Below are 24,443 nucleotides of genomic sequence, written 5' to 3'. Positions count from 1 at the left end.
AGTTTGGCATGGAGTTCCAGACCGTTGCAGCCTCCACCAGATGGAATGAGTCGGCTCTGGTCACCGTGTTCCACAGCGGACTGCGAGAGGATGTCACGTCCTGACCCTTGTAAGAGGTAATTTTCCATAGTAGAGGGGTCAGGGCGTGACAGGTGGATGTTTTGGGTGGTTTTGGTTTTCTGTTTCTATGTGGGGTTCTCTAGATTTCTATTTCTATGTTTTTGTTTTCTATGTTTTGGCCAGGTATGGTTTCCAATCAGAGGCAGCTGTCTATCGTTGTCTCTGATTGGAAGCCATACTTAGGCAGCCTGTTTTTCATGTGTGGGTGTGGGTAGTTGTTTTCCGTTTTGTCTATGTACCTGACGGAACTGTTGGCTGTCGTTTTTGTTATTTTGTTTAAGTGTTATCATTAAAAGGAAATATGAGCACTTTACACGCTGCGCCTTGGTCCCCTTTATACGACCCATGTTACAGAGGAGTTACAGGCGAAGTTAGCCTGCCATGATGACAACCTGTCACTCGACCAGTTCATCAGCATGACGATCCGGTTGGACAACCTCCTGCGGTCCCGACGAAGAAACTGCACATAATCCAGAGCTCATTGCCAGAGCTCATGTGGCCAGAGCCGATGGAGGTGGGTTTTGCACGTTTGCACGAGACAGCGCGTAGGAGAAGGAGGAATCTGGGCCTCTGCTCCTATTGTGGAGAAAGGGGTCATTTCTCCCTGACCTGCCCTCTATCCACTAATAGGCGAGGAGGTGACAAGCCAGGGAATTCCCCTGCTCCAACCCAGGGAGGATGCAAGATCTCCTCTCCTCTTCTGTCAACTCAACCAGTGTGTTTTCCCATTAAATGCCCAGAATATCCTAGCCCCTCACTCCCGTTAGATCTGATTGATTCCGGAGCTGCCGGGAATCTTTTAGGTAGAACACTGGCCACTGCATTACGCATTCCTTTGGCTCCCCTACAGTCACCCATTCCGGTTCGAGCCCTGGATAATCGTCCAATAGGAACAGGGCTCGTACATCACATCACTGTTCCCATTTCTCTGCTGACACATGACACTCATTTAGAACAAATCACCTTTTTGATTATAGACACCCCCACGCACCCCGTTGTTTTGGGTATCCCCTGGTTGAGTGGGCATAACCCTACTATTTCCTGGTCCGAGAGGAGACTGCTGGGTTGGTCGCAGGAGTGTCAAGGGAGGTCCCTCGCAGTGTCCGTCAACACCACTACGGTGGAAAGTCCGGACCACGCCCCTCAAGTGGATTTACCGGAGGAATACCAGGATCTGCACCGGGTTTTCTCTAAGACCCAGGCTACACGCCTGCCTCCTCATCGCCCCTGGGACTGTGCCATTGACCTGCTGTCTGACACAGAACTCTTGAGAGGACCCGTCTATCCACTCTCCTATGCGGAGACCGAGGCCATGGAGACCTACGTACAGGAGAGCCTCCAGCAGGATTTTATCCGCCAATCTACACCACCAGCCTCCCCAAGCTTCTTTTTTGTTAAGAAGAAAGATGGGGGACTAGCGCCCATGCATTGATTATCGAACACTGAATAATGCCACCGTTAAGTTCAGCTATCCTTTACCCATCCCAACCATCATCAAACAAATGCACGGGTGCAGTACTTCACGAAACTGGACTTGCCGAGCGCTTACAATCTGGTGGGCATTACGGCCTTTTCCACGACCACGGGGCATTACGAGTATCTCGTGATGCCCTTTGGCCTGTATAACGCTCCTTCAGTCTTCCAGGCCTTTATTAATGAAGTGTTCCGGAACATGCTGGGACGGGGCATTGTGGTTTATATAGACAACATTTTGGTCTATTCTGCTGACCACGCCAAGCATGTCTCATTGGTCAGGTCTGTGCTGGGAAAACTGTTGGAGCATAATCTATATGTTTGTTTTTCCAGCGGTCCGTGTCCTTTTTGGGCTACCTCATATCCACGGAGGGAGTGGAGATGGAGGAGCAACGCCTCAGCGCAGTCAGGTCATGGTCCATCCCGAACTCCGTGAAAGCAGTCCAGCAATTCCTGGGGTTCGCCAACTATTTCCGCAGGTTACTGTACATTGTGTTATGGTTTACATACCGTGTTAGTGTGCACTTATTATTACGGGTCTCGTCGCGTGTATTTATTAGAGGTTTACACCTCACTCTTTTGTTTGGGTTTACATCCCTGTGTTCCATATGTTCGTGTTTGTTTTGGGCTTCGTCCCTGTCATTTTCATGACATACGAAATAAAACCCCCTATTTTTGTATTCCTGTGACTGTCTCCCATCATTATACAACATGAAAGGCATGAATATACCTTGACAGTAGATTAAAGTCTACCCCCTGTCTCAACCCTAAACCTAGCTTAATGTCCAAGTCTCTGCTCAACCCGAACCTGAACCTTAACCCTAGCTTCAACCCTAACCCTAACCCGAGCTTCTCTTCCACATCCCTGCTCAACTCTAACCCTCAACCCTAACTAACCCTAGCTTCATGTCAACATCCTGGCTCAACCCTAACCCTAGCTGCATGTCCACATCCCTGCTCAACCCAAACCCTAACTCTCAACTCTAACCCTAACCCTAGCTTCATGTTCCACATCCCAGGTCAACCCTAACCTCAAACCTAACCCTAACCCTAGCTTCATGTCCACATTCCAGCTCAACCCTAACCTCAAACCGAACCCTAGCTTCATGTCCACATCCCAGCTCAACCCTAACCCTAATGTTTACCAACCTCAATTCGAAATACTGTTGTTGAGTGGAGATATTGACTTAAGTAAGAATAATACAAGAATAATATGTTTATCCATTTCTCAAAATAACAAGTTTACCCAACTGAAAATAATTAAATAAGTACATCAGTTTATCCAACTCATTATAAACATTTAACATACTCATAATACCACATTTTGGCTCAACCGTAACCCTAGCCTCAACACTAACCCTAAAACTAACCGTAACCCCAGCTTTATGTTCAACCCAGGCAACACCCACCAAATGGGAGCAAACGTGCCTCAAAGGCTGTTGAAAAATGATGCGCACCGTTTTGGGGAAACATGTGGTTCAGTACAAACAGTCACACAACGTAGCAACCGTTGAAGCGAACTGAATGCACCCCTGGCTCTCTTCTAACCTCTTCTAAAATTATTTTGGCTCATTACAGCATAAAAGTATGTATTCAATAGTATACTGTAGAAGCAATATAGAACTGCTATATACAGAAGACTCACCCAATATAGAGTACATTTAGATTTAATAGAGCAATGTGAAAAAATTGCTCTAGAGAATTGGTAGTCTTAAACAAATCTACTTTGAAACAAAAGTATACACCTCACATGGTCATAGAAGACAGCTGTACCATGTCAGATATAGAGTTGAAATGTATTCCATTTTGAGTTTGAATCCCAATATTACACTTTACATACATCACAAAAGACTAAAATATAACAAAACTGTTTGACATAGAAACACCAGGTTTTAACACCAGTTATACTCAGGACAGGTTCCAGGCATAAGCGACATAAGTGGTCGTTTAAGTCCCCTAGGCCACTAGGAGGCCCCCGACCCCAAAAACAAACACTTTTTTATATACAGTTGAAGTCGGAAGTTTACATACAAGTAGGTTGGAGTCATTAAAACTCATTCTTCAACCACTCCACAAATTTCTTGTTGACAAACTATAGTTTTGGCAAGTCGGTTAGGACATCTACTTTGTGCATGACACAAGTATTTTTTCCAATAATTGTTTACAGACAGATTATTTCACTTATAGTTCACTGTATTACAATTCCAATGGGTCAGAAGTTTACATACACTAAGTTGACTGTGCCTTTAAACAGCTTGGAAAATTCCAGAAAATGATTTCATGGCTTTAGAAGCTTCTGATATGCTAATTGACATAATTTGAGTCAATTGGAGGTGTAGCTGTGGATGTATATCAAGGCCTACCTTTAAACTCAGTGCCTCTTTGCTTGACATCATGGGAAAATCAAAAGAAATCAGCCAAGACCTCAGAAAAAAAATGGTAAACCTTCACAAGTCTGGTTCATCCTTGGGAGCAATTTCCAAATGCCTGAAGGTACCACATTCATGTGTAAAAACAATAGTACGCAAGTATAAACACCATGGGACCACACAGCCGTGATACGGCTGAGGAAGGAGAGGCGTTCGGTCTCCTCGAGTATAACGTACTTTGGTGCGAAAAGTGCAAATTGATTCCAGAACAACAGCAAAGGGCCAGGAAATTAAAAATGTTTCTCTCCACCGTCAAGAGGGGGGCCACTCAAATGTCTTGCTCCCAAAAGGCTAGAGCCGGCCCTGGTAATACTCTTCAAGAATCAATGGTTATGTAGATCATTGGAAAAGTCAAGAAATGGGTGTACCAATCACAGACTGTAGCTTTTAGCTGTTGTAATGACATACTGTAATTGTCACAAATGTATACATTCCACTTGCAATCAACACTCCCTTGATGCCATACAGAACCAAATATTTCACTACATACTTGACCATGTACTCTATGCTGCATGCATGTATGAGGAACATTCATAAGTATATATATATATATTATATAACCTTGGGAAAATGGCTCAGTAAACTGAAATGACGTTAAATGTTTTATTTGTCATTAGTATTTAATCTCCAGTATAAAAGATGGATGTTGAACTGCACAAGATGTTGTAGAGTTGTGGGACCCTATTGAAGGACCAAAGCTAGGATGAGAGAGATGAAGGGAGAGAGGGAGGAAGGGAGAGAGAAAGAGAACTATATGCGAAGGAGATGTGTCACACTGCATGAGGCAAATACAGTAGTGGTCACACCAGATACTGACTGGTATTCTGATCCACGTCCCTACCTTTTTTTATTAAGGTATGTGTGACCAACAGATGCATATGTGTATTCCCAGTCGTGTGAAATTCATAGATTAGGGCCTAATTAATTTATTTCAATTGACTGATTTCCTTGTACGAACTGTAACTCAGTAAAATCTTTGAAATTGTGCCATGTTTCGTTTCTATTTTTGTTCAGAGTAAAAACATTATGTAAGATCCAACCATGTTCATGTTGCACTACATAGTATTTCAGTAGCAACACAACTCTCACAGACAGAATACTCTAAATGAGTAATGTTCCTTGTTTTTTCTTGTTGTATTGATTAAAAAAAATTGTTAAGGTGACACAATGAATTTACCCCCTGCATCTTTTAGTGGTTACTAGTTTCTCTGGCGTTTACTAGTAATACCACTTGACATAAGAAGACAGAAATACCTTTACATAGATTTCTAAGGACAGTGAGAGTACAAACACAACAGCAAAAAAGTATTCAGTAGTAAATGCTTTATTTATCGTAAACATAAATAATGTATAATCTCCTGTACAAAAGGTGGATGTTCATCTGGAACGTGATGTTGTAGAGTTGTGCGAATGTACTCGACGACCAAAGCTAGGATCAGATTTAGTAGGTGGCCATGGTGCTGGTCAGCCAGTCGTTGAAGATGCACACCTGAAGGAAGAGAAGAAGAAGAGAGACATTAGTGGACACTCTCAATGGGAGGCAACATGAGAACCATCAATCAATGTTTTATAGACTCAATGTCTTTTTCCTTCAGGAAACCAAAGGATGTCATAGTGACGTATGAATGGCTCGGCACAGCCGTAACCCCAGGACACAACACCCCAGGAGCTCACCGTTGCATACCACGGGGCCACTGGAGTCACCCTGAGAGAGAGAGAGTCACCCTGAGAGAGAGAGAGAGAGAGAGAGAGAGAGAGAGTCACCCTGAGAGAGAGAGAGTCACCCTGAGAGAGAGAGAGAGAGAGAGAGAGAGAGTCACCCTGAGAGAGAGAGAGTCACCCTGAGAGAGAGAGAGAGAGAGAGAGAGAGAGAGAGAGAGTCACCCTGAGAGAGAGAGAGAGAGAGAGAGAGAGTCACCCTGAGAGAGAGAGAGAGAGAGAGAGAGAGTCACCCTGAGAGAGAGAGAGAGAGAGAGAGAGAGAGAGACAGAGAAAGAGAGAGAGAGAGAGAGAGAGAGAGACAGACAGTCACCCTGAGAGAGAGAGAGAGAGAGAGAGAGAGAGAGAGAGAGAGTCACCCTGAGAGAGAGAGAGAGAGAGAGAGAGAGAGAGAGTCACCCTGAGAGAGAGAGAGTCACCCTGAGAGAGAGAGAGAGAGAGAGAGTCACCCTGAGAGAGAGAGAGAGAGAGAGAGTCACCCTGAGAGAGAGAGAGAGAGAGAGAGAGAGAGAGTCACCCTGAGAGAGAGAGAGAGAGAGAGTCACCCTGAGAGAGAGAGAGAGAGAGAGAGAGAGAGAGAGTCACCCTGAGAGAGAGAGAGAGAGAGAGAGAGAGAGAGAGAGAGAGAGTCACCCTGAGAGAGAGAAAGAGAGAGAGAGAGAGAGAGTCACCCTTAGAGAGAGAGAGAGAGAGAGAGAGAGAGTCACCCTGAGAGAGAGAGAGAGAGAGAGAGAGAGAGAGAGAGAGGGAGAGAGAGAGAGAGAGAGAGAGAGAGTCACCCTGAGAGAGAGAGAGAGAGAGAGAGTCACCCTGAGAGAGAGAGAGAGAGAGAGAGAGAGAGAGAGTCACCCTGAGAGAGAGAAAGAGAGAGAGAGAGAGAGAGAGAGAGAGAGAGAGAGAGAGTCACCCTGAGAGAGAGAGAGAGAGAGGGAGAGAGAGAGAGAGAGAGAGAGAGAGAGAGAGAGAGTCACCCTGAGAGAGAGAGAGAGAGAGAGTCACCCTGAGAGAGAGAGAGAGAGAGAGAGAGAGAGAGAGAGAGAGAGAGAGAGAAAGTGATATGAATTGGTTATTTCATTATACATTTCTAATCAATAGAACAAGTCCATTTAAAGTCATATTTGTGGTACCACTGAATAGAGGTCAGAATGGTAAGTACCTGGCATTAGTCCTTGCCTGCCTCCAGGTATCCAGCGCAGAACATGGCGTTGGTGATCATGCCAGGGTAGGAGTTGTTACAGTCGCTGTAGGACAGGATGGGGATGTTCAGGTACTGCAGCTTGTTGCTGTCAGCAGCTGTAAGGAGGGGGAGAGAGAGAGAGAGAGAGAGAGAGAGAGAGAGAGACAGAGAGAGAGAGAGAGAGAGAGAGAGAGAGAGAGAGAGAGAGAGAGAGAGGAATGGAGGGAGAAGAAGGAAAGTTAGATATAATGACATTGTGTTCCTAATAGTATATTTTCTATGCCTTTTCAGTCACCATAAAGATGACCAACTGTCAGATTCTGTACTCTCTAGAACTCATGGTGTTGCCCCATCCAGAGACGGTACACATGGTGCCAGCGGGGGCACAGCTGGTGGGCAGAGCAACAGGCTGCACGTAGGTGTTGAGGGTGGCGGGTTTGCTCAGCTTGATCAGCATGATGTCATTGTCGATGTTGTAGGAGCTGTAGTTGGGGTGACGGATCACGCGGGATGAAGAGATGAACTGCTCGCTACCCTCAGTCACCCGGATGTTGTGCTCGCCCAGACGCACCTCCACACGGCTGAAAGAGAGAGAAAGAGATAGCTACATTTTTACGTTTCTTACTTACACAGTTCATGTGAATGTGGAGTTCACCTGTCTCCTTTAGCTTTGCTAAAGTCAATTTTAACAAATTGTTGCTAGGTGTTATTGACTCAATATGCTGCTAGTAGTTCACATGGTATGCTACTTACGACTGGTAGCAGTGAGCAGCAGACACAACCAAGTTCTCATTGACTAAGGAGCCACCACAGAAGTGGTACCCAGAGTTCAGAGACACCTGGTGGGGCTGGGAGTAGGCCTTGCACTCATACCCTCCGACGATCTTGTCGTCCTCCGTAGCAACTGTAAAGGGAGAGCAGGCACATTCTTAGCTATATTACCTCACCTTTTGAGATGGAAAAGCAAAGAACTGTGATAAAACAACAACAACATATTTCTTAATAAAGTCAAAGAAACAAATGTGTGATGTTAGTGTCATTACACAGTCCTGTTCTTTATTCTATGATCATTACTATACTCACAAGCGGCTCCAATGAGCAGAACGAAGACCAGAGAAATCATGGTTGCTGTATGATCCTGTCGATAAAGGGTGTTAATCTGCACTCAAAATCAAATCAAATCAAATGTATTTATATAGCCCTTCGTACATCAGCTGATATCTCAAAGTGCTGTACAGAAACCCAGCCTAAAACCCCAAACAGCAAGCAATGCATGTGAAAGAAGCACGGTGGCTAGGAAAAACTCCCTAGGAAAAACTCCCTAGAAAGGCCAAAAACCTAGGAAGAAACCTAAAGAGGAACCAGGCTATGAGGGGTGGCCAGTCCTCTTCTGGCTGTGCCGGGTGGATATTATAACAGAACATGGTCAAGATGTTAAAATGTTCATAAATGACCAGCATGGTCAAATAATAATAATCATAGTAGTTGTCGAGGGTGCAACAAGCACGTCCGGTGAACAGGTCAGGGTTCCATAGCCGCAGGCAGAACAGTTGAAACTGGAGCAGCAGCACGGCCAGGTGGACTGGGGACAGCAAGGAGTCATCATGCCAGGTAGTCCTGAGGCATGGTCCTAGGGCTCAGGTCCTCCGAGAGAGAGAGAAAGAAAGAGAGAAAGAAAGAGAGAATTAGAGAGAGCATATTTAAATTCACACAGGACACCGGATAAGCCAAGAGAAATACTCCAGATGTAATAGACTGACCCTAGCCCCCCGACACATAAACTACTGCAGCATAAATACTGGAGGCTGAGACAGGAGGGATCAGAAGACACTGTGGCCCCATCCGATGATACCTCCGGACAGGGCCAAACAGGCAGGATATAACCCCACCCACTTTGCCAAAGCACAGCCCCCACACCACTAGAGGGATGTCTCCAACCACCAACTTACCGTCCGAAGACAAGGCCGAGTATAGCCCACAAAGATCTATCTCCACCACGGCACAACCCAAGGGGGGGGGGGGGGCGCCAACCCAGACAGGAAGACCACGTCAGTGACTCAACCCACTCAAGTGACGCACCCCTCCCATGGACGGCATGGAAGAACACCAGTAAGCCAGTGACTCAGCCCCTGTAATAGGGTTAGAGGCAGAGAATCCCAGTGGAGAGAGGGGAACCGGCAAGGCAGAGACAGCAAGGGCGGTTCGTTGCTCCAGCCTTTCCGTTCACCTTCACACTCCTGGGCCAGACTATACTTAATCATAGGACCTACTGAAGAGATAAGTCTTCAGTAAAGACTTAAAGGTTGAGACTGAGTCTGAGTCTCTCACATGGGTAGGCAGACCATTCCATAAAAATGGAGCTCTATAGGAGAAAGCCCTACCTCCAGCCGTTTGCTTAGAAATTCTAGGGACAATTAGGAGGCCTGCGTCTTGTGACCGTAGCGTACGTGTAGGTATGTACGGCAGGACCAAATCGGAAAGATAGGTAGGAGCAAGCCCATGTAATGCTTTGTAGGTTAGCAGTAAAACCTTGAAATCAGCCCTTGCCTTAACAGGAAGCCAGTGTAGGGAGGCTAGCACTGGAGTAATATGATCAAATTTGTGGGTTCTAGTCAGGATTCTAGCAGCCGTATTTAGCACTAACTGAAGTTTGTTTAGTGCTTTATCCGGGTAGCCGGAAAGTAGAGCATTGCAGTAGTCCAGCCTAGAAGTAACAAAAGCATGGATTAACTTTTCTGCATCATTTTTGGACAGAAAGTTTCTGATTTTTGCAATGTTACGTAGATGGAAAAAAGCTGTCCTTGAAACAGTCTTGATATGTTCTTCAAAAGACAGATCAGGGTCCAGAGTAACGCCGAGGTCCTTCACAGTTTTATTTGAGACGACTGTACAACCATCCAGATTAATTGTCAGATTTAACAGAAGATCTCTTTGTTTCTTGGGACCTAGAACAAGCATCTCTGTTTTGTCCGAGTTTAAAAGTAGAAAGTTTGCAGCCATCCACTTCTTTATGTCTGAAACACAGGCTTCTAGCGAGGGCAATTTTGGGGCTTCACCATGTTTCATTGAAATGTACAGCTGTGTGTCGTCCGCATAGCAGTGAAATTTAACATTGTGTTTTCGAATGACATCCCCAAGAGGTAAAATATATAGTGAAAACAATAGTGGTCCTAAAACGGAACCTTGAGGAACACCGAAATTTACAATTGATTTGTCAGAGGACAAACCATTCACAGAGACAAACTGATATCTTTCCAACAGATAAGATCTAAACCAGGCCAGAACTTGTCCATGTAGACCAATTTGGGTTTCCAATCTCTCCAAAAGAATGTGGTGGTCGATGGTATCAAAAGCAGCACTAAGATCTAGGAGCACGAGGACAGATGCAGAGCCTCGGTCTGACGTCATTAAAAAGTAATTTACCACCTTCACAAGTGCAGTCTCAGTGCTATGATGGGGTCTAAAACCAGACTGAAGCGTTTCGTATACATTGTTTGTCTTCAGGAAGGCAGTGAGTTGCTGCGCAACAGCTTTTTCTAAAATGTTTGAGAGGAATGGAAGATTCGATATAGGCCGATAGTTTTTTATAATTTCTGGGTCAAGATTCAGCTTTTTCAAGAGAGGCTTTATTACTGCCACTTTTAGTGAGCTTGGCACACATCCGGTGGATAGAGAGCCGTTTATTATGTTCAACATAGGAGGGCCAAGCACAGGAAGCAGCTCTTTCAGTAGTTTAGTTGGAATAGGGTCCAGTATGCAGCTTGAGGGTTTAGAGGCCATGATTATTTTCATCATTGTGTCAAGAGATATAGTACTAAAACACTTTAGTATCTCCCTTGATCCTAGGTCCTGGCAGAGTTGTGCAGACTCAGGACAATGGAGCTTTGGAGGAATACGCCGATTTAAAGAGGAGTCCGTAATTTGCTTTCTAATGATCATGATCTTTTCCTCAAAGAAGTTCATAAATGTATTACTGCTGAAGTGAAACCCATCCTCCATTTGCGAATGCTGCTTTTTAGTTAGCTTTGCGACAGTATCAAAAATAAATTTCGAATTGTTCTTATTTTCCTCAATTAAGTTGTAAAAATAGGATGATCGAGCAGCAGTGAGGGCTCTTCGATACTGCACGGTACTGTCTTTCCAAGCTAGCCGGAAGACTTCCAGTTTGGTGTGGCGCCATTTCCGTTCCAATTTTCTGGAAGCTCGCTTCAGAGCTCGTGTATTTTCTGTATACCAGGGAGCTAGTTTCTTATGACAGATGTTTTTAGTTTTTAGGGGTGCAACTGCATCTAGGGTATTGCGCAAGGTTAAATTGAGTTCCTCGGTTAGGTGGTTAACTGATTTTTGTCCTCTGACATCCTTGGGTAGGCAGAGGGAGTCTGGAAGGGCATCAAGGAATCTTTGGGTTGTCTGAGAATTTATAGCACGACTTTTAATGCTCCTTGGTTGGGGTCTGAGCAGATTATTTGTTGCAATTGCAAACGCAATAAAATGGTGGTCCGATAATCCAGGATTATGAGGAAAAACATTAAGATCCACAACATTTATTCCATGGGACAAAACTAGGTCCAGAGTATGACTGTGGCAGTGAGTAGGTCCAGAGACATGTTGGACAAAACCCACTGAGTCGATGATGGCTCCGAAAGCCTTTTGGAGTGGGTCTGTGGACTTTTCCATGTGAATGTTAAAGTCACCAAAAATTTGAATATTATCTGCTATGACTACAAGATCCGATAGGAATTCAGGGAACTCAGTGAGGAACACTGCATATGGCCCAGGAGGCCTGTAAACAGTAGCTATAAAAAGTGATTGAGTAGGCTGCATAGATTTCATGACTAGAAGCTCAAAAGACGAAAACGTCATTGTTTTTTTTTTTTGTAAATTGAAATTTGCGATCATAAATGTTAGCAACACCTCCGCCTTTGCCGGATGCACGGGGGGTATGGTCACTAGTGTAACCAGGGGGTGAGGCCTCATTTAACACAGTAAATTCATCAGGCTTAAGCCATGTTTCAGTCAGGCCAATCACATCAAGATTATGATCAGTGATTAGTTCATTGACTATAACTGCCTTGGAAGTGAGGGATCTAACATTAAGTAACCCAATTTTGAGATGTGACGTATCACAATCTCTTTCAATAATGGCAGGAATGGAGGAGGTCTTTATACTAGTGAGATTGCTAAAGCGAACACCGCCATCTTTAATTTTGCCCAACCTAGATCGAGGCACAGATACGGTCTCAATGGGGAAAGCTGAGCTGACTACACTGACTGTGCTAGTGGCAGACTCCACTAGCTCACACTCCTGGTATATATGCAGAATTGGCTGTGCTGCTGTTTGATTGGTCAAGAGAAAGCCAATCAGAGGCAAAATGTGCACTGCCAAGGTCAGCATTATGACACAGCAGTTTCCATCAAGGATTGGTATGAAGTTGACCCTAAAAGCAGCATAAAGCTAAATATATGTTGTCATTAGTCCCAGTACTTTTTAAGTGCAGGTAATTTAATTTCTTACAGAAGAAAGTGATACATGTTCAGTAAACTACAACTGATAGTTTGAGATGGACAGTATTCTCTGCAGTTCAGACTGTATGTTGACCTCAACATGATTGGAACGCAGCTGTGTGGTTCACACATTGGTGTTCTCTTGGAGAAGTTGATAAACACAACTTGGCAGCTCACAAGGCCTATTTTAGCTTTGTAAACAAGTAACTGGGTTAAAGTGTTTTGGGGGGAAAGTCATACAAGGCTCTGGTAAAAAAAAAAGACTATAGCTTATATGTCCTTGTAATGCTATTAATTAAAAATGTATAATCGTAAGTTCCTCCAAAAACCATTATACTGTATGCAGTTAATATGCAGTAAAACAATCAAAGTAAGCACACACTTGGGTAGTGTGATTTATTATATTAGGTATTAATACATGATTTAAACAAACAGTTGTACCTTGCCAGTAGATTCAAGTCTACACCCCGGCTCAACCATAACCTTACCCATAACCCTAGAAAAAACCGCATTCATCTCTCCCCTCAGATTTGATCAGTTTGAGAGGATGCCACAAGGAGTCACTGGAGCCCCAGCAACATTCCAGCGCTTGATGGAGAAGACAGTGAGTGACATGAATCTCCTGGAGGTGCTTGTGTACCTCAAAGACCCGATATTCTTTGGGAAGACCCTTGAGGAGCACAAAGAGAAGCTTATGAAGGTGTTGGACCAGCTGGAGGCCTATGGGTTGAAGCTCTCGGTGGAGAAGTGCCAGTACTGCCATACACCAAACCTCGTCCAAACCAACCTCAAGACCCTTCAGTCTTTCCTGGGGTTCTGTGGCAATTACAGATGGTTCGTCAAAAGTTACTCCTCCATCGTGCATTCTCTTCATGAGCTGACAAAAAACTATGCTCCAAAGAGAAGGCAAAGTCGACCAGTCAAACCCTCTTCCTGGAGTTACCTACTTCAAGGACTGTGAGCCATTTGGAAATCATTGGACCCCAATCCTGAACTGCCTAACAGTCTCTCCTGTGTTGGCCGTTGCAGACCCAAGCAAGCCTTACCTGCTCCACATTAACACCAGTTTAATTGGCCTGGGAGAAGTGCTGTATCAAAAACAAGAAGAGGAGTGGCTCTCTATGGAATAAGGTGTGCTCTACAGACTCCATAGAGGCCCCAGTCAGGTCAAAAGAAAGCAGTTGGTTCTCCCCCAATAATTTAGAGCCGTGGTCATGAAGTCTCTCTACAATGAAATGGGACATTCTATTCACAATCTACTGCAGAGATAGCCTGCAGAGTTCTGTCCTGCTATCCAGGTCTGTACCCAAACAATTTGAACTTCTACTTTTAAAAATCCACCTCTCCAAAAACAAGTCTCTCACCGTTGCCGCCTGCTATAGACCCCCCTCGGCCCCTAGTTGTGCTCTGGACACCATATGTGAACTGATTGCCCCCCATCTATCTTCAGAGCTCGTGCTACTAGGTGACCTAAACTGGGACATGCTTAACACCCCAGCCATCCTACAATCCAAGCTTGATGCCCTCAATCTCACACAAATTATTAATGAACCCACCAGGTACAACCCCAAAGCCGCAAACACTGGCACCCTCATAGATATCATCCTAACCAACGTGCCCTCTAAATACACCTCTGCTGTTTTCAACCAAGATCTCAGCGATCACTGCCTCATTGCCTGCACCCGTAATGGGTCAGCGGTCAAACGACCTCCACTCATCACTGTCAAACGCTCCCTGAAACATTTCAACGAGCAAGCCTTTCTATTCGACCTGGCCCTGGTATCCTGGAAGGATATTGACCTCATCCCGTCAGTAGAGGATGCCTGGTTATTTTTTTTAAATGCCTTCCTCTCCATCTTAAATAAGCATGCCCCTTTCAAGAAATTTAGAACCAGGAACAGATATAGCCCTTGGTTCTCCCCAGACCTGACTGCCCTTAACCAACACAAAAATATCCTGTGGCGTTCTGCATTAGCATCGAACTGCCCCCGCGATATGCAACTTTTTAGGGAAGTTAGAAACCAATACACACAGGCAGTTAGAAACGCCAAGGCTAGCTTTTTCAAACAGAAATTCGCTTCGTGCAACTCCAACTCTAAAAAGTTCTGGGACATTGTAAAGTCCATGGAGAATAAGAACACCTCCTCCCAACTGCCCACTGCACTGAGGATAGGAAACTCTGTCACCACCGATAAGCCCACTATAATTGAGAATTTCAATAAGCATTTTTCTACGGCTGGCCATGCTTTCCACCTAACTACCCCTACTGCATTCAACAGCACTGCACCCCCCACAGCTACTCGCCCAAGCCTCCCCCATTTCTCCTTCTCCCAAATCCATTCAGCTGATGTTCTGAAAGAGCTGCAAAATCTGGACCCCTACAAATCAGCTGGGCTTGACAATCTGGACCCTCTCTTTCTAAAATTATCTGCCGAAATTATTGCAACCCCTATTACTAGCCTGTTCAACCTCTCTTTCGTGTCGTCTGAGATTCCCATACATTGGAAAGCAGCTGCTGTCATCCCCCTCTTCAAAGGAGGTGACACTCTTGACCCAAATTGCTACAGACCTATATCCATCCTACCCTGCCTTTCTAAGGTCTTCGAAAGCCAAGTCAACAAACAGATTACCGACCATTTCGAATCCCACCGCACCCTCTTCGCTATGCAATCTGGTTTCAGAGCTGGTCATGGGTGCACCTCAGCCACGCTCAAGGTCCTAAACGACATCGTAACCGCCATCGATAAGAAACAATACTGTGCTGCCGTATTCATTGACCTGGCCAAAGCTTTTGACTCTGTTAATCACCACATCCTCATCTGCAGACTCAGTAGCCTTGGTTTCTCAAACGATTGCGTCGCCTGGTTCACCAACTACTTCTCTGACAGAGTTCAGTGTGTCAAATCGGAGGGCCTACTGTCTGGACCTCTGGCAGTCTCTATGGGGGTACCACAGGGTTCAATTCTTGGGCCAACTCTTTTCTCTGTATACATCAATGATGTCGCTCTTGCTGCTGGGGAATCTCTGATCCACCTCTACGCAGACGACACCATTCTGTACACTTCTGGCCCTTCTTTGGACACTGTGTTAACAACCCTCCAGACGAGCTTCAATGCCATTCAACTCTCCTTCCGTGGTCTCCAACTGCTCCTAAACACAAGTAAAACTAAATGCATGCTCTTCAACCGATCGCTGCCTGCACCTGCCCGCCTGTCCAGCATCACTTCTCTGGACGGTTCTAACTTAGAATTTGTGGACAACTACAAATACCTAGGTGTCTGGTTAGACTGTAAACTCTCCTTCCAGACTCACATCAATCATCTCCAATCCAAAGTGAAATCTCGAATTGGCTTCCTATTTCGCAACAAAGCATCCTTCACTCATGCTGCCAAACATACCCTCGTAAAACTGACCATCCTACCAATCCTCGACTTCGGCGATGTCATTTACAAAATAGCTTCCAACACTCTACTCAACAAGCTGGATGCAGTCTATCACAGTGCCATCCGTTTTGTCGCCAAAGCCCCATATACTACCCACCACTGCGACCTGTACGCTCTCGTTGGCTGGCCTTCGCTTCATAATCGTCGCCAAACACATTGGCTCCAGGTCATCTACAAGACCCTGCTAGGTAAAGTCCCCCCTTATCTCCGCTCACTGGTCACCATAGCAGCACCCACCTGTAGCACGCGCTCCAGCAGGTATATCTCTCTGGTCACCCCTAAAGCCAACTCCTCCTTTGGTCGTCTCTCCTTCCAGTTCTCTGCTGCCAATGACTGGAACGAACTACAAAAATCTCTGAAACTGGAAACACTTATCTCCCTCACTAGCTTTAAGCACCAGCTGTCAGAGCAGCTCACAGATCACTGCACCTGTACATAGCCCATCTATAATTTAGCCCAAACTACTACCTCTTCCCCTACTGTATTTATTTATTTGATTTATTTTGCTCCTTTGCACCATATTATTTATATTTTATCTCTGAACTTTCTTCAAACTACAAATCTACCATTCCAGTGTTTTTCTTGCTATACTTTGCCACCATGGCCTTTTTTGCCTTTACCTCCCTTATCTCACATCATTTGCTCACATTGTATATAGACTTATTTTTCTACTGTATTATTGACTGTATGTTTGTTTTACTCCATGTGTAACTCTGTGTTGTTGTATGTTGTCGAACTGCTTTGCTTTATCTTGGCCAGGTCGCAATTGTAAATGAGAACTTGTTCTCAACTTGCCTACCTGGTTAAATAAAGGTTAAATAAATAAATAAATAAATAAAACATTTAGGTTATGAGTGGACATGATCTAGCCAGTGCTGGGTTCTACTGGCGCTTCATGATCAGAGACATTCAGTTTCACTGCAAGTCATGTTCAAGGTTTGTGCAGTTGAAGACACTGCCTGCTAGATCAGCAGCTTCAGTGAACATCACCACTGTGGCCCCCCTAGAGTTGGTGTGTATAGACCTGCTCTCTCTGGAGAATGACACAAAGAACATCAGTAACATCCTCGTAGTGACAGATCACTTCACTCGCTACGCCCAAGCTTACGCCACTTAAGACCAGGAAGCCAGCAATGTGGCCAGGGTGCTTTGGGAGAAGTTCTTTGTCCATTATGGCCTGCCTCTCTGCATAAACTTTGATCAGGGCATCAGGGCAGAAACTTTGAAAGAAGAGTCATCCGGGAGGTCCTTCAGCTGGCTGGATGAAGAAGTCCCGTACATCACCATACCATCACTTCACCTCATTACAGCGTGTTTTCTTGCACCACACACATATCATACTTCTGAGAGTTTTTTGGTTTGAGGGTGTGTTTTTATATGCCTGTGCTTTACTGTTGCATAGTGTTAAGAGAAGTTATAGCTCAAGGTGTGTTGTAAACTGTGTTATGTGTCGAATTCATTGTGATGCCTAATCTTCTGTTTTATGTATAACTTGTCGGGACGTCAAGTTTTCCTAGTGAGGGGTGAATGTAACCTCCTGTAAAGACTGGGTTTAGTTTATTCTATTATTTTATTTCCCGCATCCCCGTACAGATCTGTCCGCATCCATGTACGGTGTGACGTGAAGTAGATTGGGCGGGTACGTGCGTATTGGACGGAGGTGATCTTGGAGAACAATGACGGAGTTTGCTAGAGTGTTGCAACACCGAAATGTATTGTTCAATTTGCTTTTGTTTAATAGGCCGGGACGGTATGAGTATAGCCAACTACTTTTCACTCGCTATACTTGTTTAATGTTGTGGTTTACCGGGTTTGTCATCATTCTCGAGGGGCAGACAAACAACCTGCTGGCTAGCCAAGCTAGTCAGTACAGCTAGCTACTCAACCCGCAGCATCCTAGTGATCCTACCACTACACCATCACTGGCTGCCTTCAGTTATTGTGCAAGTAACCAACGTAACAGTTTTGCTTCCGTCCCTCTCCTCGCCCCACCCTGGACTTGAACCAGGGACCCTCTGAACACATTGACCACTGCTTCCCACGAAGCATTGCTACCTATCACTCAGTAAAAACCACAGCCCTTGCAGAGCAAGGGAAACAACTACTTTAAGTTCTCAGAGCGAGTGACTTCACCGATTGAAATGCTACTAGCGCGCCCTGTTAACTAGCTAGCCATCTCACATAGGTTACAGCTGTAACACATTAGTTCTCTCTGAACTGTACGCAACCATAGCCCCATAGAATACATAACTAATGTTTGAACTCAAATAAAAAATTTGATATATTTCCAATATAAGGATGTTCATATTGAGATTCCTCCTAACAGTTTAAATTGTTAAAGGGATAGCTCAACCAAATAAAAAGAAATGTTGTCTTATTGATTGCTATAGAGCAGGGGTATTCAACTCTTCCCATACAATGTCCAGAACCTGCTGGTTTTCTGTTCTAGAGTTGAGGGCTATAGGGAGTAGTAAATTGACTTTAAAAAGCAGAATAATCGACAGAGCAATGCGCTTGTCAACAATGCGCATATGATTGAATCATGACCCGTGTTTCGAAGTTATAGTGTTTGTTTACAGTTACATTGTTTACAAACAATGGAGTGAAATGTACTTATATGTTGAGTTCTTTTCTAATATATTTTTTTAATTTAACATGTATTTAACTAGGCAAGTCAGTTAAGAACAAATTCTTATTTACAATGACGGCCAACCAGAAGGCAAAAGGCCTCCTGCGGGGACGGGGGCTGGGATAAAAAAAAAAATCTATAAAAATATAGGACACAACACACATGATGACAAGAGAGACACCACATGACTACATAAACAGAGACCTTAGACAACAGCATAGCATAGCAGCTACGCATGACAACACAACATGGTAGCAACACAACATGTCAACAACATGGTAGCAACACAACATGGCAGCAGCCCAACATGGTAGCAGCACAAAACATGGTACAAACATTATTGGGCACAGACAACAGCACGAAGGGCAAGAAGGTAGAGACAACAATACATCACAGGAAGCAGCCACAACTGTCAGTAAGTGTCCATGACTGAGTCTTTGAATAAAGAGATGGAGATAAAACTGTCCAGTTTGAGTGTCTGATGGGGTACGACAGATTGCCTGAGCTCCTGAGGCATTTATACATTATACTCTTCAACAATCAATGGTTATAGCATTTATTTAAAAGTCAAGAAATATACTGTATGTACCAATCACAGACTATAGCTTTCAGCTGATGTAACTCCAGCATTTACTAACTGTCACAAATGAAGACATTCCACTTGCAATCCACACTTGCAATCCATGCTATACAGAACAAAATATTTGATATCATACATGAATATGTGCTCTATGCTACAGGCATGTAAGAAGTACCTTCGAGAGTATACTCACTTTTTTATTTATCTTTGAGAAAAATACTCAGTAAACTGAAATGGTGTTAAATGTTTTATTTGTCATTCGTATTTCATCTCCAGTATAAAAGGTAATGTTGAACTGCAAAGGATGTTGTAGAGTTGTGGGACCATGCTGGAGGACCGAAGCTAGGATCAGACTTAATAGGTGGCCATGGTGCTGGTCAGCCAGTCATTGAAGATGCACACCTGGAGGAAGAGAAGAAGAAGAGAGACATTAGTGGACACACTCAATGGGAGGCAACATAAGAACCATCAATCAATGTTTTATAGACTCAATTTCTTTTTTTCAGGAAAACAAGGGATGTCACAGTGATGTATGTATGTTGATGTTTCCACAACAGGAAAAAAAATGTCTGTCTTACCTTGGCGTAGACACCGGGGTTACCGGGCTCGGCACAGCCGTAACCCCAGGACACAACACCCTGCAGCTCACCGTTGCACACCACAGGGCCACCGGAGTCACCCTGAGAGAGAGAGAGCAAGAGGGAGGAAGGGAGAAAGAGAGAGAAATAAATAGTTATATACAATTCATAATTATTTCTGTATTCATTTAACTGAACAAGTCCATTTAAAGTCATCTTTGTGGTACCACTGAACTGAGGTCAGAGTGGTAAGTACCTGGCAAGAGTCCTTGCCTCCCTCCAGGTATCCAGCGCAGAACATGGCGTTGGTGATCATGCCAGGGTAGGAGTTGTTACAGTCGCTGTAGGACAGGATGGGGATGTTCAGGCACTGCAGCTTGTTGCTGTCAGCGGCTGTAAGGAAAAGCAGACAGAGAGAAATGGAAGAAAGGAGAGAGGGAGAAGGGGGAGAGTTATGGTTATATATAATGACCTTGTGTTCCTAATAGTATAGTTACAATACCTATAAACACACTCAGTCACCATGAAGATGACCAACTGGCACATGTAACCTTTGACCCAGGTTCTGTACTCACTAGAGCTCATGGTGTTGCCCCATCCAGAGACGGTACACATGGTGCCAGCGGGGGCACAGCTGGTGGGCAGAGCAACAGGCTGCACGTAGGTGTTGAGGGTGGCGGGTTTGCTCAGCTTGATCAGCATGATGTCATTGTCGATGTTGTAGGAGCTGTAGTTGGGGTGACCGATCACGCGGGATGAAGAGATGAACTGCTCGCTACCCTCAGTCACCTGGATGTTGTGCTCGCCCAGACGCACCTCCACACGGCTGAAAGAGAGAGAGTACCATTTTTACTTTTTTAACTTTCATGGTTCATGTGAATGTGGAGTTCACCTGTGTCCTTTAGTTTTGCAAAAGTTAATTTTAACAAAATGTTTCTAGGTGTTATTGACTCAATTTGTTGCGTCCTTTTTTCAGGACCCTGTCTTTCAAAGATGATTTGTAAAAATCCAAATAACTTCACAGATCTTCATTGTAAAGGGTTTAAACACTGTTTCCCATGCTTGTTCAGTGAACCATAAACAATTAATGAACATGCACCTGTGGAACAGTCGTTAAGACACAGCTTACAGACAGTAGGCAAGTAAGGTCACAGTTATGAAAACTTAGGACACTAAAGAGGCCTTTCTACTGGCTCTGAAAAACACTAAAAGAAAGATGCCCAGGGTCCCTGCTCATCTGCGTGAACGTGCCTTAGGCATGCTTCAAGGAGGCATGAGGACTGCAGATGTGGCCAGGGCAATAAATTGTAATGTCCGTACTGTGAAAAGCCTAAGACAGCACTACAGGTAGACAGGACGAACAGCTGATCGTCCTCGCAGTGGCAGACCACATGTAACATCTGCACAGGATCGGTACATCCGAACATCACACCTGCGGGACAGGTACAGGATGGCAACAACAACTGCCCGAGTTACACCAGGAACGCACAATCCTTCCATCAGTGCTCAGACCGTCCTCAATAGGCTGAGAGAGGCTGGACTGAGGGCTTGTGGGCCTGTTGTAAGGCAGGTCCTCACCAGACATCACCGGCAACAACGTTGCTAGGTGTTATTGACTCAATATGGGCACAAACCCACCATCGCTGGACCAGACAGGACTGGCAAAAAGTGCTCTTCACTGACGAGTCACGGTTTTGTCTCACCAGGGGTGATGGTCGTATTCGCGTTTATCGTCGAAGGAATGAGCGTTACACCGAGGCCTGTACTCTGGAGCGGGATCGATTTGGAGGTGGATGGTCCGTCATGGTCTGGGGCGGTGTGTCACAGCATCATCGGACTGAGCTTGTTGTCATTGCAGGCAATCTCAATGCTGTGCATTACAGGGAAGACATCCTCCTCCCTCATGTGGTACCCTTCCTGCAGGCTCATCCTGACATGACCATCCAGCATGACAATGCCACCAGCCATACTGCTCATTCTGTGCGTGATTTCCTGCAAGACAAGAATGTCAGTGTTCTGCCATGGCCAGTGAAGAGCCCGGATCTCAATCCCATTGAGCACGTCTGGGACCTGTTGGATCGGAGGGTGAGGGTCATTCCCCCCAGAAATGTCCGGGAACTTGCAGGTGCATTGGTGGAAGAGTGGGATAACATCTCACAGCAAGAACTGTCAAATCTGGTGCAGTCCATGAGGAGGAGATGCACTGCAGTACTTAATGCAGCTGGTGGCCACATGGGTCAGTATCTGGTGTGATTTTGACCCCCCCTTTGTTCAGGGACACATTATTCCATTTATTTTAGTCACATCAGTTTGTCTCAGTTGTTGAATCTTATGTTCATACAAATATTTACACATAAACGCAGTTGACAGTGAAAGGATGTTTCTTTTTTTGCTTAGTTTAGTTCACATGGTATGCTACTTACGACTTGTAGCAGTGAGCAGCAGACACAACCCAGTTCTCATTGACCAAGGAGCCACCACAGAAGTGGTACCCAGAGTTCAGAGACACCTGGTGGGGCTGGGAGTAGGGCTTGCACTCATACCCTCCGACGATCTTGTCGTCCTCCGTAGCAACTGTAAAGGGAGAGCAGGCACATTCTTAGCTATATTACCTCACCTTTTGAGATGGAAAAGCAAGGAACTGTGATAAAACAACAACAACATATTTCTTAATAAAGTCAAAGAAACAAATGTGTGATGTTAGTGTCATTACACAGTCCTGTTCTTTATTCTATGAACATTACTATACTCACAAGCGGCTCCAATGAGCAGAACGAAGACCAGAGAAATCATGGTTGCTGTGTGATCCTGTCGATGAAAGGGGTTCATCTGCACCCCTGGTATATATGCAGAATTGGGTGTGCCGCCCCGTTTAATGGAACTGTTTGATTGGTCAAGAGAAAGCCAAATCAGAGGCAAAAGGTGCCCTGCCAAGGTCACCTTTTGCCACATGCGCCGAATACAACAAGTGTAGACTTTACCGTGAAATGCTTACTTACAAGCCCTTAACCAACAGTGCAGTTCAAGAAGAAGAAAGTATTTACCATGTAGGCTAAAATAAAAAGTAATAATGAAAAGTAACACAATAAGAATAACAATAACGAGACTATATACAGGGGGCACCAGTACAGAGTCAGTGTGCAGGGGTACAGGCTAGTTGAGGTAATCTGTACATGTAGGTGGGGACGAAGTGACTATGCATTGTTAACAAACAAACAGCAAGAAGCAGCAGTGTACAAGAGTGTACAATTCATTTTTATGAATTATTCAGCAGTCTAATGGCTTGGGGGTAGAACCAGTTGAGTAGCCTTTTGGTCCTAGACTTGGTGCTCCGCTTGCCGTGCGGTAGCATAGAAAACAGTCTATAACATAGGTGACTAGAGTCTCTGACAATTTTATGGGCTTTCCTCTGACACGCCTATTATGTAGGTCCTGGATGTTGGAAGCTTGGCCCTAGCGATGTACAGGGCCGTACGAACTACCCTCTGTAGCGCCTTACGGTCAGCTGCCGAGCAGTTGCCATACCAGATGGTGATGCAACCGGTCAGGATGCTCTCGATGGTGCAGCGGTAGAACCATTTGAGGATCTGGGGGCCCATGCCAAATCTTTTCAGTCTCCTGAGGGGGAAAAGGTTTTGTCGTGCCCTCTTCATGACTGTCTTGGTATGTTTGGACCATGATAGTTCGTTGGTGATGTGGACACCAAGGAACTTGAAACTCTCGACCCGCTCCACTACAGCTCCCATTACAGTCGATGTTAATGGGAGCCTGCCCGCCTTTTCCTGTAGTCCACGATCAGCTCCTCAGCATTATGACACAGCAGTTTCCATCAAGGATTGGTATGAAGTTAACCCTAAAGGCAGCATAAAGCTAAATATACGTTTTCCTTTTTTTGTGCAGGTTCTTACCATCTGGTTTGATTTAATTTCTTACAGTGATACATGTACAGTACACTACAACTTCCATTTTGAGATGGGCAGTATTCTCTGCAGACTGTATGTTGACCTCAACATGATTGGAACGCAGCTGTGTGGTTCACACATTGGAATTCTCTTGGAGAAGTTGACAAACACAACTTGACAGCTCACAAGGCCTATTTTAGCTTTGTGAACAAGACCATGCTCATAAAAAAAGGGTCGTCCTCCCTCAACTTAAACGGCACCAACCATCATAGCTAAAACTAACAGACTGCCAACCCCACCCCCGCTGCTCCCTCTATGGACATTTCATTTTTATCATTGTCACAGTTGTAAATGTATATATCATTTTTATTTTATTGTTTCATTCACACCTGCACTGTTGGAGCTCGGAGCTTAAGCACTTCACTGTACACTGCAACGACATCTGCGACCCTGTGCATGTGACTAAATAAAAATCTAATCTACAAAATGATGGTAAGCCTTGGGTAGATTGTGTGTGTGAACTACACAGCTGTGTTGCAGCCATGTTGAGGTCAAGATACAGTTTGAACTGCAGAGAATACTGTCCATCTCAAACTGGCAGTTTTAATGTACTGTATCACTGTCTTCTGGTAGAAATGAAGGGTAGGATTTAATCCGTATCGCAGATGTTCGCAGAAGGTCCGCGTTATAACTCGATTGAAATTTAAAGGCATTTTCCCCTGTTCGCAGAGACTGCATTCACAGTAAACACCGCATATGTCAGCTCAATCTGAAATGACCTTCACATATTAATGCTGACCTTGAATGATACTTCCACAATACGGATTGAATCCAGTCCTAAATCTGGAATTAACTCAATCAATAAACACCATACTGGGCTTAATAAGA

At 44.7% G+C, this 24,443-nt stretch overlaps 1 protein-coding gene and 1 pseudogene across 3 annotated transcripts; both read right to left on the bottom strand.

Moving 5' to 3' along the window:
• Window positions 1–5,450: 5,450 nt before the first annotated feature.
• On the bottom strand, window positions 5,451–22,496 carry LOC106577430 (trypsin-2). 2 transcript variants are annotated; one of them, XM_082961265.1, is made up of 6 exons: window positions 22,407–22,496; window positions 22,077–22,227; window positions 20,229–20,479; window positions 19,910–20,046; window positions 19,654–19,755; window positions 5,451–5,511 (listed from the first exon to the last, which is right to left on the bottom strand). In XM_082961265.1, the coding sequence occupies exons 1-6, from the start codon at window positions 22,480–22,482 to the stop codon at window positions 5,464–5,466; spliced, it is 765 nt and encodes a 254-aa protein (XP_082817391.1). In that variant the 5' UTR covers window positions 22,483–22,496; the 3' UTR covers window positions 5,451–5,463. The 2 variants fall into 2 exon arrangements, with proteins under 2 accessions (XP_082817391.1, XP_014010878.3); XM_014155403.3 differs by lacking the exon at window positions 5,451–5,511 and adding an exon at window positions 19,310–19,477 and having other exon boundaries at window positions 22,407–22,495.
• On the bottom strand, window positions 7,246–8,065 carry LOC106577581 (trypsin-1-like; annotated as a pseudogene). The gene is made up of 3 exons (XR_014380445.1): window positions 8,002–8,065; window positions 7,672–7,822; window positions 7,246–7,499 (listed from the first exon to the last, which is right to left on the bottom strand). The product of XR_014380445.1 is annotated as a trypsin-1-like (transcript).
• Window positions 22,497–24,443: the final 1,947 nt, after the last annotated feature.

This window comes from Salmo salar, chromosome 02, assembly GCF_965601325.2.
Source record: "Salmo salar chromosome 02, fSalSal1, whole genome shotgun sequence".
Lineage (NCBI taxonomy): Eukaryota > Metazoa > Chordata > Actinopteri > Salmoniformes > Salmonidae > Salmo > Salmo salar.
Note: the sequence above shows the minus strand (reverse complement) of the source record. Positions and strands in the feature narration are given on the sequence as shown.